The sequence below is a fragment of the Coffea arabica genome, chromosome 2c, assembly GCF_036785885.1.
Source record: "Coffea arabica cultivar ET-39 chromosome 2c, Coffea Arabica ET-39 HiFi, whole genome shotgun sequence".
In the NCBI taxonomy this organism is placed as follows: domain Eukaryota; kingdom Viridiplantae; phylum Streptophyta; class Magnoliopsida; order Gentianales; family Rubiaceae; genus Coffea; species Coffea arabica.
The window spans coordinates 39,205,459-39,218,657 of NC_092312.1; the positions used below are offsets into that span (position 1 = coordinate 39,205,459).

Genomic DNA, 13,199 nt, shown 5'->3' on the forward strand with positions numbered 1-13,199 from the left:
GATGAACAAGAAGGAGGTCGGCAAGCTGTTGGAATCCAAGATCATCCTGGAGGTATACTACCCGACCTGGCTAGCCAACCCCGTCCTGGTGAAGAAAGAGGACCAGTCCTGGAGGATATGCGTGGACTTCACAGATCTCAATAAGGCCTGCCCTAAGAACTGCTTCCCCTTGCCGAGGATCGACAGGTTAGTAGACTCTACTGTGGGTTTTGACGTTTTGTGTTTCCTGGATGACTTCAAGGGATACCACCAGATAGAGATGGCCGAGGAGGACCGGGAAAAGACTTCCTTCATCACCGAGGAAAGGACTTACTGCTACCGGACAATGCCATTTGGGCTAAAAAACGCCAGAGCTACCTACTAGCGTTTGGTCAACAAGTTGTTCCAGAGACAGATCGGCAGGAGCATGGAGGTTTACGTGGACAACATGATCGTCAAGAGTCGAATTGACCGGCAGCTCGCTCCCGACCTAAGGGAAATCTTGAGCATTCTATGGGAAAGCCGGATGCGGCTGAATCCGAAGAAGTGTACCTTCAGGGTTAGGTTGGGAAAGTTCCTGGGCTTCCTAGTCTCTCGAGAGGGGATCCGAGCCAACCCGGATAAACTCCAGGCCATTATGGATATGGTCCCTCCGAGGAGCATCAAGGAGGTCCAGCGGCTCACGGGAAGGATGGCCGTCCTGAATAGGTTCCTCTCGCGCTCCGCGGTAAGGGGGCTACCCTTCTTTCGAATCCTGAAAGCACCCAAGGACTTTCAGTGGACCGAGGAATGCCAGAAAACCTTTACCGACCTAAAGGCATACCTGGCTGAGCTACCTGCTCTGACTGCCTCGGAGCAGGGAGAAACCCTGTTCCTATACTTGTCTACTTGCAACGAGGCTGTTAGCGCGGTGTTAGTGCGGGAGGACAGGGGGGCTCAGATGCCAATATACTATGTCAGCCGTGCTCTACAAGGGCCGGAAACGCGGTACGCGCCTGCAGAAAAATTGGTCCTTGCCTTGGTGCACGCCGCTCGGAAGCTCCTACTTTACTTCCAGGCCCACAGCATTGTTATCCCGACGGATCAACCCTTACGGCAGATACTCACAAAACCTGAGGTCTTGGGTAGGATGACCAACTGGGCCGTCGAGCTGGCCGAGCACGACATTGGCTATCGGCCTCGCTCCGCTATCAAGGCTCAAGCCTTGGCAGACTTCCTTGCTGAGGGGGCTAGCTTGACCCTGATCGAGTCGAGCTCTTTGCCCACGGACATACAGCCGGAAGAGCCTTGGGTGCTATTCGTGGACGGAGCCTCGAGTAAGGAAGGAAGCGGAGCCGGCCTGCTGCTCACCTCGCCCACCGGGGAAGAACTGACCTACGCGCTCAGATTCGACTTCCCGATATCCAACAATGAAGCTAAGTATGATGCCCTATTGACTAGATTGCGGATAGCCCACCAGATGAGTATAACCGCGATCAAAGTACGGAGCGACTCTCAACTCGTAGTCCACCAAGTTCGCGGGCAGTACGAAACCAAGGAGGATGTCATGAAGAGGTACCTGGCTAAGGTACAAGAGGCAATAGCCCTGTTCGGTACTTTTGAAATCGAGCGGATGCCAAGATCCCAAAACAAGCGCGCGGACGCCCTGTCGAAACTGGCGTCCTCCTCGTTTGCCCACCTGAGCAAGGAAGTCTTGATAGAGGTGGTCAAGCAAAAGAGCATTAACCAGGTCCAGGTCTTGGCTATAGACAGCTCGGCCACCTGGATGACTCCTCTCGTGAACTTTCTCAACTCGGGTGTCCTTCCAGGCGACAAAACGGAAGCTCGCCGACTCCAACTTAGAGCTACTAAGTACGCCTACGCTGGGGGGATCCTCTACAGGAGGTCATACTTGTCTCCCTGGCTAAAGTGCGTGACTCCTGAAGAGGGTGACTATATTCTCCGTGAAGTTCACGAACGCTTATGTGCGGCACATGTTGACTCCCGGGTCTTGGCCAAGAAGTACCTTTTCCTGGGCTATTATTGGCTCTCGGTGTTCCAAGATGCCGCGGCATTGGTTCAGAAATGCCGAACTTGCCAGGTGCAAACCCTGCTGCGCCACCAGCCAGCTCGGGAAATAGTTCCCATCTATAGCCCTTGGCCCTTTGCTTAGTGGGAAATAGACCTTCTGGGGCATTTCCCTCGAGTCCCGGGGAGATACGAACACCTCGTGGTGACCATCAATTATTTCACAAAGTGGATGGAGGCGGAGCCCCTGGCCACTATCTCTGGAAGGGCGATTCAGAAGTTCTTCTGGAAGAACATAGTCTGCCGTTTCGGGATCCCGCATGTCTTGATATCCGACAACGGGCGACAGTTCGTCGAAAACCCCTTCAGGAGCTGGTGCACCGAGCTCGGGATCAGCTAACATTTCACCTCGGTCGGTCACCCCCAGGCCAACGGCCAAGTGGAGAACGTCAACCGAACCATTCTGTAGTGACTAAAAACTAGGTTGGAACTAGCCCAGTCTAACTGACTAGAGGAGCTCCCTAGTGTCCTTTGGACCTACCGCACCACGCCGAGGACAGCTACTCATGAGATCCCTTTCTCCCTGACTTACGGGGCAGAAGCAGTGGTGCCCGCAGAGATCGGTCTCCCCTCGCCTCGAACACAAAGCTTCGTTGCGTCAGTTAACGAAGAAGAGTTGAGGTGTAATCTGGACATACTAGAGGCCAAGCGTGAGGGAGCGGCGATACGGATGGCTAAGTATAAAAGCCAGCTCGCCCGCTATCATAACGCCAAAGTGAGGAACATACAGTACCAACCGGGAGATCTCGTCTTAAGCAAAAATCGGTCAGCAGAGCTCATAGCTCCAATAAGCTCGACCCGAATTGGGAGGGGCCGTACAAGGTCCTGGAAGCGGGCCGAGCTAGTTACTGCAAGCTCGCGAAATTGGATGGAGCCGAGGTACCCCGCACTTGGCATTTCTCGAATCTGCGGTTGTTCGTAGGATAGGTTAGGCCAGGATATCTCACTGTCTGTTCTTCGGAATCCACATACAAGTTCATCATAAAATAAATGTTTAACTTTCAAATTTTAAGTTTATCGTCCTTGAAGCCGTTTAACTTTTAAGTTCAAATCCTACACTAGCACACTCAGACGAGGCTGAGTGTCCTAGTGGGAGGCTAGGGTGATAAAGGACTATGCATGGAATGCCTTATGAAAGCTCGATGGTGCTCAACCCAGGAGGTCGGCACGACTCAAAACTTTAAAGGCTTTCAAAAGGTCGAAAGTTCGTGCTCGGCCCAGGAAGTTGGCAGGGCTGCCTTTAAAGCTGTAAAACCTGGTGTTCGGCCCCAGAGGCCGGCACGTCATAGACTGTTTTGATGTAGTTTGTGGAAATCCGGGAGTCCGACGTTCGACCCAGGAGGTCGGCGTGACTGCCCTGGAAGCGTGGTGCCCGGCCCTGGAGGTCGGCACATCGCGAATTGGTTTTGCGCAATGCTCGACCCAAGAGGCCGGCATGATTGTCTTTAAAGCCTCGACGCTCGACCCAGGAGGTCGGCAGGGCTGCCTTTGGAGTTTGGTGCTCGACCCAAGAGGCCGGCATGATTGTCTTTAAAGTCTCGACGCTCAACCCAGGAGGTCGGCAGAGCTACCTTTGGAGTTTGGTGCTCAACCCAAGAGGCCGGCATGATTGTCTTTAAAGTTCTGACGCTCGACCCGAGAGGCTGGCATGGCTAGCTTTAAAGCTTGGTGCTCGGCCCTAAAGGTCGGCACGTCGCTAATTAGCCTGATGTAGTTTGTTGATAATGCCTTAGTCTGTTGTCCTTGACAATTCAGTTGTTAGCTTAAAAGCTTGGTAGACCCTCGACCCGAGAGGCCGGCACATCGTCTCGGTGGATCAGTTCGATGCTCGATCCTAGAGGTCGGTAGGCCACTTCGATTATCAAGGTTCGACGCAAGCAAGAATTGAAAGTCAGAATTGGGCAGTTTTCATTGAATGCTATTTCATATATACACTGAAAACCTATCTATTACAAAGCCTACCGAACTATAAAAGGGAGATGGAAAGGGTTTCTAGAGTAGTTGCTACCCTTAGGCGGACAAACCTCTTGCAGGTGACTGCTGACATGAGGAAAACACGGCAACAGAGCCTATCTATTACAGAGTCTACCGAGCTATAAAAGGGAGATGGAAAGGGTTTCTGGTGTGGTCGCTACCCTTAGGCGGACAAACCTCTCGCAGGTGACTACTGACATGAGGAAAACACGGTAGCAGGAGAGTTGGTGATGCTAGATATCCGCACCCTTCACACTGGGAAAAGATATGCTTTCTCTTTACCCCAGATGTGAGAACCTGGCTGCGTACAGCTCGTCCCCCTCAACATCCCTAAGCCACCGGCTCCTTCCCGGAAGCCCTGCCAGGAGCCTCGTCCTCCTCCAAGAGAACCTCTGCCAGATCGGCTCCCACATCATCCCTACCCACCAGATCCTTCAGGGCATGCACCTTGCAATACCCATCGAAGAGCCAGTCCAGCTTCTCCTCAGCGGCGGGGTTGTAGTCTTTAAAATCCACCAGGTTGAAGCCAGATAGGTTGAGACCCTTCACTTGGTCCAGGACCCGCGTGAAGCTGACCTGGAGGATGGGCTGGTTGAGGAGGGCCACGTCCTCGGCAAACCGCTCGGAAGAGATGAACTCCGGAATGGCCTTCTTGCTCTCTCGGCTGACTGTGCCGGAGAGCTCAATGGCGTGGTCCTCCCTCAGCTTGGCCACGCCTGCCTTCTCCTGGTCGAGCTCCGACCTGGTGAAGGCGAGCTGGACCTGGGCCGTTTCCAGTTCCTTCTCAACCTTGCCCAGTTTGGCCTTGAGAGAGTCCGCCTCCTTAAGGGCCTGGGTAAGCCTCTGCTCCGTCTCCCGATTCTTCTTTTGCAATTTCTCCAAGTCGGGAAACATCTCAGAGAAGCGGGTTACCAAGGCAGCAACAGCGGCATTGGCCTGAGGAAAAGGAAAAAAAGGTCAGCACACTACGTGACTTAGCAGAAGAGCGGAGACACAACTGGCCCAAGGGGTGAGGAACGTACTTGGGCTTGGGCGGTGTAATACGCGTCCTGGAGCTCGGAGGGGCTGGCCAACTCCATTCACCTCCTGTCCCGAGGGAGGACCGAGCCCACGATCAGCTCGCGAGCCACCTTTGGAAATTGGACTCAGTCATTGATAGAGAGCCCTCCGGACGGACAGAAGCGACGGGGGCTGTGCATGGTGAGGGCCTGGCCCGGCTTCAGGGGGGCCACATTGCGGAAATGCCACAAGCTGGGGGGAGGTGACTCCCGTGCGTGCTTCTCCGCCGAGCCAACCCCCAAGTGGACAGAACCTGCATGAAGGGCGCCCTCCGACGTGAGCAGGAGAGGGGGCTGTGCTGAGGTGAGCGCAAGTCTCTTCTCGGGTTGGGGGGCTTCGTCCCCTCGGCCCCTTTTCTGCCCGGCCGTTTTCTTCTTACTGGCGGCCTGCTTGGAGGGGGAGGAGTGAGATGCCTCCTTCTGGGGGCCCGAGCTGCCCCCGGGAGGTGGAGCGGCCTCAGAGGCCTTCTTGGCGGCCTCCAGCTGCGGCAAATTGGAAAGCCTCCTCACTGCAGCAAATACCACCGGGTTAGTAAAACAGGCTGGTGAAAAAAAAAACAACAGGCAATGGGAGCACAGAGGCGGCATTACAGTCGTCGTAGTTGAGGGGGGAAGGCACCACTTCTCCAGGGGACCCAGACATCGTCCCCATCAGTCCGGTCGCAAATATCTGCTCGGTGGAGAACCTGGCCGCGTAGAGTTTCACCTTAAAGCTCACCAGTTGGCTGAGGGCTTCAGAGTCCAAGTCCTCTGGAAAAGGGTCGGGAACGACCTCCCCAAACTTCCACACATTATGGGGAAAATGCGTGGATTTAACAAAGAAGAAGCCCCCCTTCCAGTTCTTTATGGAAGAGGGGACCCCGAAGAGAAGTTCCTGGGTGCCCTTCCCACCCCGACCTTTGTTCGAAGTTCGGCAGGAGAAATAGTACCACCCAGGAAGGGAGAGTTTGAGGGTAAAGGAAGCTCAGAAGAGATAAAGAGAATAGGGGGATGGAGTAGATTTGGCAGTAGATCAGGAATCCGATGATAATCCTGATCGAGTTGGGGTGGACCTGGGTGATTCGGAGCCCCCAGTAGCTCAGGATCTCAACCAGGGCTGGAAGAATTGGGAGACGGAGCCCTGCGACCAGTTGCTCCTTATAGATGGCTACGAAACCAGGGGGAGGTCGGCAAGCTCGGTCGCCGGGCCCGGCGACCCTCGGCTCGAAGGCCGGAGGAATGGAATAAGACCCGGCCAGCTCGGCCACCGCCTCGGGTGAGAGGGTGACCTCTTGTTGGTCAGGATGACCGTAGGTGAATTCAAGGTCCTCCCCCTGCTCAGAGGCAGGGGTCCCCCCGGAGAAGTTCCTATCCTTGCCTGCCCCTCCCTGGGCTCCGCCAGGAGAGTCATGCGGGGACTTGGGGGAGGGTACGGATGTGGCCTGCTGCTCGATGAAGGCATCAAGCTCAGCCACCTCCTCCAGCATTCGGGCAGAAGGAGAATGGACAGAGAGAGAGCTCATGACGACTATGGGCTCTAGCAAGTCAGGGATTTGGAAGCTGGAGTTGGAAGCAGAGGAAGAAGAGAGAGGGGGGAGAAGATGAAGATGAGGATGAAGACGAGGAGGAAATGAGGATTCTAAGGGTTCTACGAAATGTGGGGGAAGTCACGCCGAACTGATCCGACATAAAAAGCAGAAGATGGTAAAGGGAGCAAAGGGTGAAGGAAAATGACTTACTGATGAACGGAATGGAAAAGAAGGAAGGAATCGCCGGAATCTGGGCACGAAAAGCCGGAAGTCTTGCTGCTAGAATTTCAGAGAATGTAAAAATGTACGGAGAAAGGAAAATGGCAAATAGAGTCAGATGAAATCTGGCATCTCCTATTTATAGGGAATGAAATGGGGGGAAAACGGTTTGCTCGAATTTGAACCGTCCCATGTGAATGCATTTAAGAGTGGTACGGAGACCGAAGAGACACGACAACTGAAAGGATGTGGGCGCGGCTTTTCAGGAACAGCACTGTACCGGAGGTGACCCTGTTGGAGCAATGCGCAGCGCTGGTCTCCCACGTGGCAGGGGTGTAGATTAGGTCTGCCAGAAAGCCCTGCCTAATCTAGGGGGCTAGTACAGAGTCCCCTTCCTGGGCCTAGACACGTGGCAGCCCAGGAAGGGCAGAGTTGGGCCTGACTCGCAGGTCCCTGGCAACCGTCCTAGGGCTCACCGCCTCTAGGGCTCTGAGAGGCTCCGGGAAACAATCCCGCAGAGGGCGGGGAAGATCCCCCTCAGCGCGGGATTGAGGTTATCCCGGGCAGGTCCCGAAACGTACGGAGGTCGGACTCTGGAGCAGGTATAAATGGTAACGCACACCAACTACACAAGGTACGCTCACTATCGGCACACTACTCCCCACGGCTTTGCTTCCTGTAAACTCCACCTACCGGAGAACTAACTTGACCGTCGGAGTGCTCTCGGGGACAACCTCGGGGCTCCCCTGTCAGATCACCCTCTCTTGTCTGTCTTGCAGGCTTGGGACACGCTTCTCTCTTCAGCACGCCGAGCTCATCAGCTCAGCTCGGTCCGGGGAAGCCCATCGCTTCTTCTGGGGCTGAGATGTGACCATTTGTCAACATTAAGTCTTGCAAACTTTCTAATGACACAACCACTCTCTAAGATGAAGTACTGAGAATCCTTTCCAACTATTCAATGAATGTGGTCATCAACTTCAATGTTGAGAGTCTCATTATCCTCCCTTGTTTTGGACAGGGCCAGGTTTCTCCCACGTCTCTTTTTTCTTGGCAACAACCCACCTATGATGAAATTTAACTCTATACTATCAATTCAATCAAGCAGCCATTATAGTAGCTTAAAAATGACCAGTTACACTATGCAAACTTCAGCAATAAAAAATGTTTCAAAGTCACACGAGGTTCATGCCGTCAGCACAATTTTCATGCTCTTCCACATGTTGATTTGTCTTATGATTAGCTGAGGTATGATATTCAGATGTCTGAGGTTGTCCATGGTTGTTCTCAGATGTTTGAGCTCCAAGTGAAGTAGGAGTGACGAAAGCATCTGAACTTGTACTTTTGAATGAAACTTGCGGCTAATCATTGGTTTCTTCTGGATTTGGTATAATAGATTGTTGCTAGTTGTGGGCTTGTCTTCTCAATGCTTGCCCTCTCTTTCCGGGTCCAGCAATCTGAAAGCAATAAATATTTGTTAGAAACTGTAGTCACTTGCATGTATATACCTCATTATTTTATAACCATGATCAGTAAAATGTGAGAGTCAGATTTAAAATGGTAGAAAGCACATATAACCACCTTGCATAGATAAAATGGATATGTAAACATAATGCATTGAATGATGGTCACCTAGTTTGAATCACTGCTATCTTTTTTTTTTTCCTGACACAGGGGTATCATGACTTACACTAGACTAATCCTCTTGCGAGGGCAGTGCAGAGCCTGCTGTAAGGCTGCACCACACAGTAGCCAGCAGGGTAAAGATCCAAGGGAGGTACCATCCGAGCTGCCCGCTAGGAGCTGAATCACTACTATCGTCCATTAGAATATCTTCATCTTCATAATTATCATTTCCCTCGTAGTGGACCAACTCCACATCATCATCAATGAAATCTTCATTAACTAGTCTTGTGCTATTATTGGACTTGTCAGCATCTACAATGGATGAAGGAACATACTTTAATGGAACCCAACTTGACTTCGAAAGTGACGGTGGATTGTGGAGATCTATTACAATAGAGATTTCCCGCCCCTTCTTCTTCATATACTTCCTCGACCATTGGCTCCTTGTCAAAGATTTTCAGAAACATCCAAAAAGTTTGTTGGGCTGAATCTTTCCACTACAAACCAATTTAATCCTAACTTCAAGTCTTTAACATGAAATACTTGTTCGCAATACTCAGGCAACACATAAGGTTGGTCTTGATACCACGGTCTTGATGAATTGACACTTGTAATGCCCCAATCTTTGTCTATTTGCATCCTAGAACAGTCATCGGTCTTCCACCAATCACACTTTAGCAACAGCTCCTTTTTTTCCAAGCCAGAACTCTACTTGAATAATTTCTTTATAGCATCATATAAATCAGTCATAATATCACCTTGCTCACCTTTCACTACAATACTACCATTCTATGTTTTTCTGTCTTTCACGATCTTGGGTGTGAAACCTATACCCATTAACCATACAACCAAAATATATACTAACTCTATTATCTAGACCCACTGCCAATGAGGAATGTCACTATCACAAGCTGAGGGCCATACAATACCTATTCATGGATGAATTTAACAAGCAGCTGTATGACTATTTTTTAATAGTATTAGATTCACAATAACATGGTAAAATGAAGTACAAACATTCAAGAAATTAACTAAACAATACACAGTGCCTGAACCGTGCTGGGAATTCTACATCATGCCTTTGGTCCACATTCTCAGGGCATTCATCTTCCAATTTGAGTTTGTGCTCACTACAACACGAAAAGGTATACCCCAAAAGCTTAGAACATATATGCTAGTTGTGAGGAGAACACAATCAATTACAATCAGATTCTCACTTTATATACTCTTGAATCTCATCACAGTTATTCAATAAAAAGACATGGATCTTTGTTAACTCCGAGTCAGGTAAACAAGCTACTTTCTGACCTCTAAGTGGACAAGCAGAGCACAAAAATATTGGCAGCCTAGCAGACTTATCGGCTCTTTTACTGTTACGCTCAGGCCTGTTGAATATAGTTTCAACATTATCCAAGCACATAGAGCAAAAGGTCAAACACTTTTTGTTTATATACCGCTCAGCAATACAACCCTCTGGTCGAGCCTTGTTATGCACATAACCTTTTAAAGTGCCCATTTTCCTATTTTTAATAAACAAAACACGAAAAAATGTGAAAATTCAGTAAATATGCTACAGGATATGAAATCAATAATTGAAAGATAACATCCACAATAGCATACATCTCAAATGGGTACATCTAATGATATTGAGTTGGGCCAACAAGGATAGCTTCCCGAGGTAAGTGAATTATCAGGGGGATCATTATGTCAAAGAAAGGAGGAGGAAATAGCCTCTCCAATTTGAACAATATACAGGACCAGTCTCTGTAACTCTTCCAAGACATCAATGCACAATGTTGAAGCACACAACTTTTTGAAGAAATCACTTATTTCAAACAGCACTTGTTGAACTTCTTTAGTTAAACTTCCACGAATTGCAAGTGGAAGTATTCTTTGACTGAAAATGTGAAAGTCGCATCTCTTGAATCCAGAAATCTGAAATTACTCATTCTTTATACATAGAGAGATATTTGAAGCAAAGCTATCTTGATATTTGATGGAAGTCAAGAAATCACATACTTTTCATTGTTCCTCCTTTGTTAGGTAGTAGCAAGCTAGTGGCATGATATAAGAATCACCATTTTGGATCAAGTGCAATTCACCTTTCAATCCTAACTCTTCTAGATCTTTGCGAGACAGCCAGGTATCTTTTGTTCTTGAATCAATGTCCATAATGCTGCTGAATGTAACAGCCCCACCTTCCCCAAAGGCGAACCAGAGGGGTTAGCGGACTGCCTGCCCAACTTTCGCCAAGACTAACGGTGCAGTTTCGAGCGATCTATTGCGTTCCGGAACTTACAAACGAGCGTAACCAAGTCAAAATGGCAAAATAACCCAAAATAAAAAAAAATGAAATCCGGAGTCGGCCATGAATAGTAACCGACCCGTCAGAACCCAACCAAACATTAAAAACACATATACACTTGACATTTTGCAATTACAAGCCACAATGGCATACAAAAGTAATCCAAAAGTTACTACATGTTTGGTTTGCCAAATTAAAGTGAAAACGGCCCTAAAGATACATTTAGGGTCCCACTTCATATATAATACAAAAGAGATATTCATCTAGTTTATTCAGCAACCATCTATCAAGATTCATTCCAAAAAGAGTCATATTCCTGTAAGGAAAACAAAAGGAACGGTGTGAGCTAATTGCCCAGTGAGATACTATCACTTAAGCAACCAAGTTCATGTAAACATAAAACTTTTCATTTCAATTCACCAAAAGTAAACAAAGGCACACATTAATGGTGGTGATAAAAGGATACGGATGGCTCTCAAGAGCCCTTTTTCCTCGTTTGCATTTCTTGATCGGACGTCATTGACTCTCCGTCAATGTTCAAAAAATAACCAACCGTAGACTCCACTTTACTTCCATTCCTTCCACCTAACATTCCCCTACCGGGCCCGAAATCCAAACACTTGCATTGTGGTATTACTCGAGTAAACCGAAATCGAGAGTCTCTCATACTACAAGATTCCATATAACACTTCCCCAAGGCACATTAATTGGCACGACCAAGCCCTCGCCGGCTCGATTCAATCAACGACCCAGGGGGTTGAGCTCAAGGATAACAATTGTAGTCGTTGGATGCTCGTCCAAATGACACCAAGCCATGTACTTTCATTTCATGTAGCATTTCATATAACATTCCAATAACATGATAAACAATAAGTGAGAGTGATAAAGTACACTTTCACTTCAAGCAATTAACATTCAAAGCACCAAGTTCAAGTATCAAAGCTATATATTAACACACAAATGAGTAGTACACTCACCAAGCTTGCAAATGCGGTTTCATGCACTTCCGTCACAAGAACGTCGTGAACCACCGTCACGCCCTAAAACATGCAAACAAATACAATGACACTTGATAACGAGTCATAATCCAATGCCAAATATGACCCTAATAGGGTTCCATAAGCATACACACACATTAGAGGAAACCAGAAAATTCGGAAATGCAATTAGCTTTGGCCCTGAAAAAAATAGTTTTTGACCTCTTTTTGCGGTAATGGCACCAAAGGCACCACGATTACCGGATGAAGGTGTACGATACCATTGCAGAAGGTCACTCAACCCAATTTTGAGTGCAACCAGGTCACAACTGCAAGATACTACATCAAAACCGTAAAAACAGATTCACAAAATGCATTCTGGTGTAAACATCATAACTTAGCCTACACAAGTCCAAATCCAGAAATTCCAAAGCCACTCGAAAGCTTAGAAACAGGGATACATTTCATCAGAAGACCTCAACAATCAATTCCAAAGCAATTCCAGCCAAAACAACCAATTACAGGCGCAATTCTTACATTCGGATAAAACCAGGACAGCAAGGGTAATTTCGACTTTTCTCATTCTACACTACTCCGATTGACCTGAAATTTTGTAGGCACCTCTAAAATGTCATTCCCTACAACTTTTATGTTTTAAGCTAAGGCCAATTCGGCCTCTATCTAGGAGCTACAAAACCGGACAGAATGTTCTTCACAAAAGCCCTAACTTGTCAATTTTTCTTCCAAACAGAAATTGGTTGCAATTAATCACTTTTTCCACCTCCTAGAGTCATTACATACCATTTCCAATCATCATAGATAGCCACACAATTATGTTCATATTAAAACAGAAAAATCACCAATAAATAGAATACTTCACTAATTCAACCACAAATCAAGATGTAATCCATAATATTGCACCTTATACTACCACTAATCACAAATTAAGCATCATTAGAGGAAGGAAAGTGATTCTTCACAACTCACCTTAGAAACAAGAGAGAGGGAGCAATAGGCCCTCTTAGCTTTCCAAATAACCCCACAAATCAACTCACTAACACTAATTGAAGAGGTTTTATGGAGAAATTTCAAGTTTCAATGGTTGGTTGGATGGATTTGAGCTAAATGGAAGCAAAACTTGAAGAGTTTCTTTCTTTCTTTTTGAGAGAGAAAGCCGGCCACAAGAGAAGAGAAAATGGAGAAATTTTGGTAGTTTTTTTATTTATTTAGTCAATTGGTAAGACCATGAATAGTGGTCTTAACGTAAACCCACTCAAATGGTGACACTTGTCACCTTTTATTAAATGCTTACCTAACTTGTCTCTCTTATACCAATCCACTTAGCATCCTCTAATTATCTTTTCACACCCGGTAAATTACTTCCAGTATCCAAAACTTAACCTAGTTGGCCGAATTTTTCCGAACTTTTCGCACTAGTGGGTCCTACGTCCGGTATACGCTCTTAATTTCTCAAAAACTATTCGATATT

General features: G+C 47.8%; 1 protein-coding gene across 1 annotated transcript; it reads left to right on the top strand.

The window, feature by feature from the left end:
• The first annotated feature begins 406 nt into the window (after positions 1-406).
• On the top strand, positions 407-2,131 carry LOC140035657 (uncharacterized). Its single transcript, XM_072076969.1, has one exon. It carries the CDS (start codon positions 407-409, stop codon positions 2,129-2,131), a length of 1,725 nt encoding a protein of 574 aa, XP_071933070.1.
• The last annotated feature ends 11,068 nt before the right edge of the window (positions 2,132-13,199 follow it).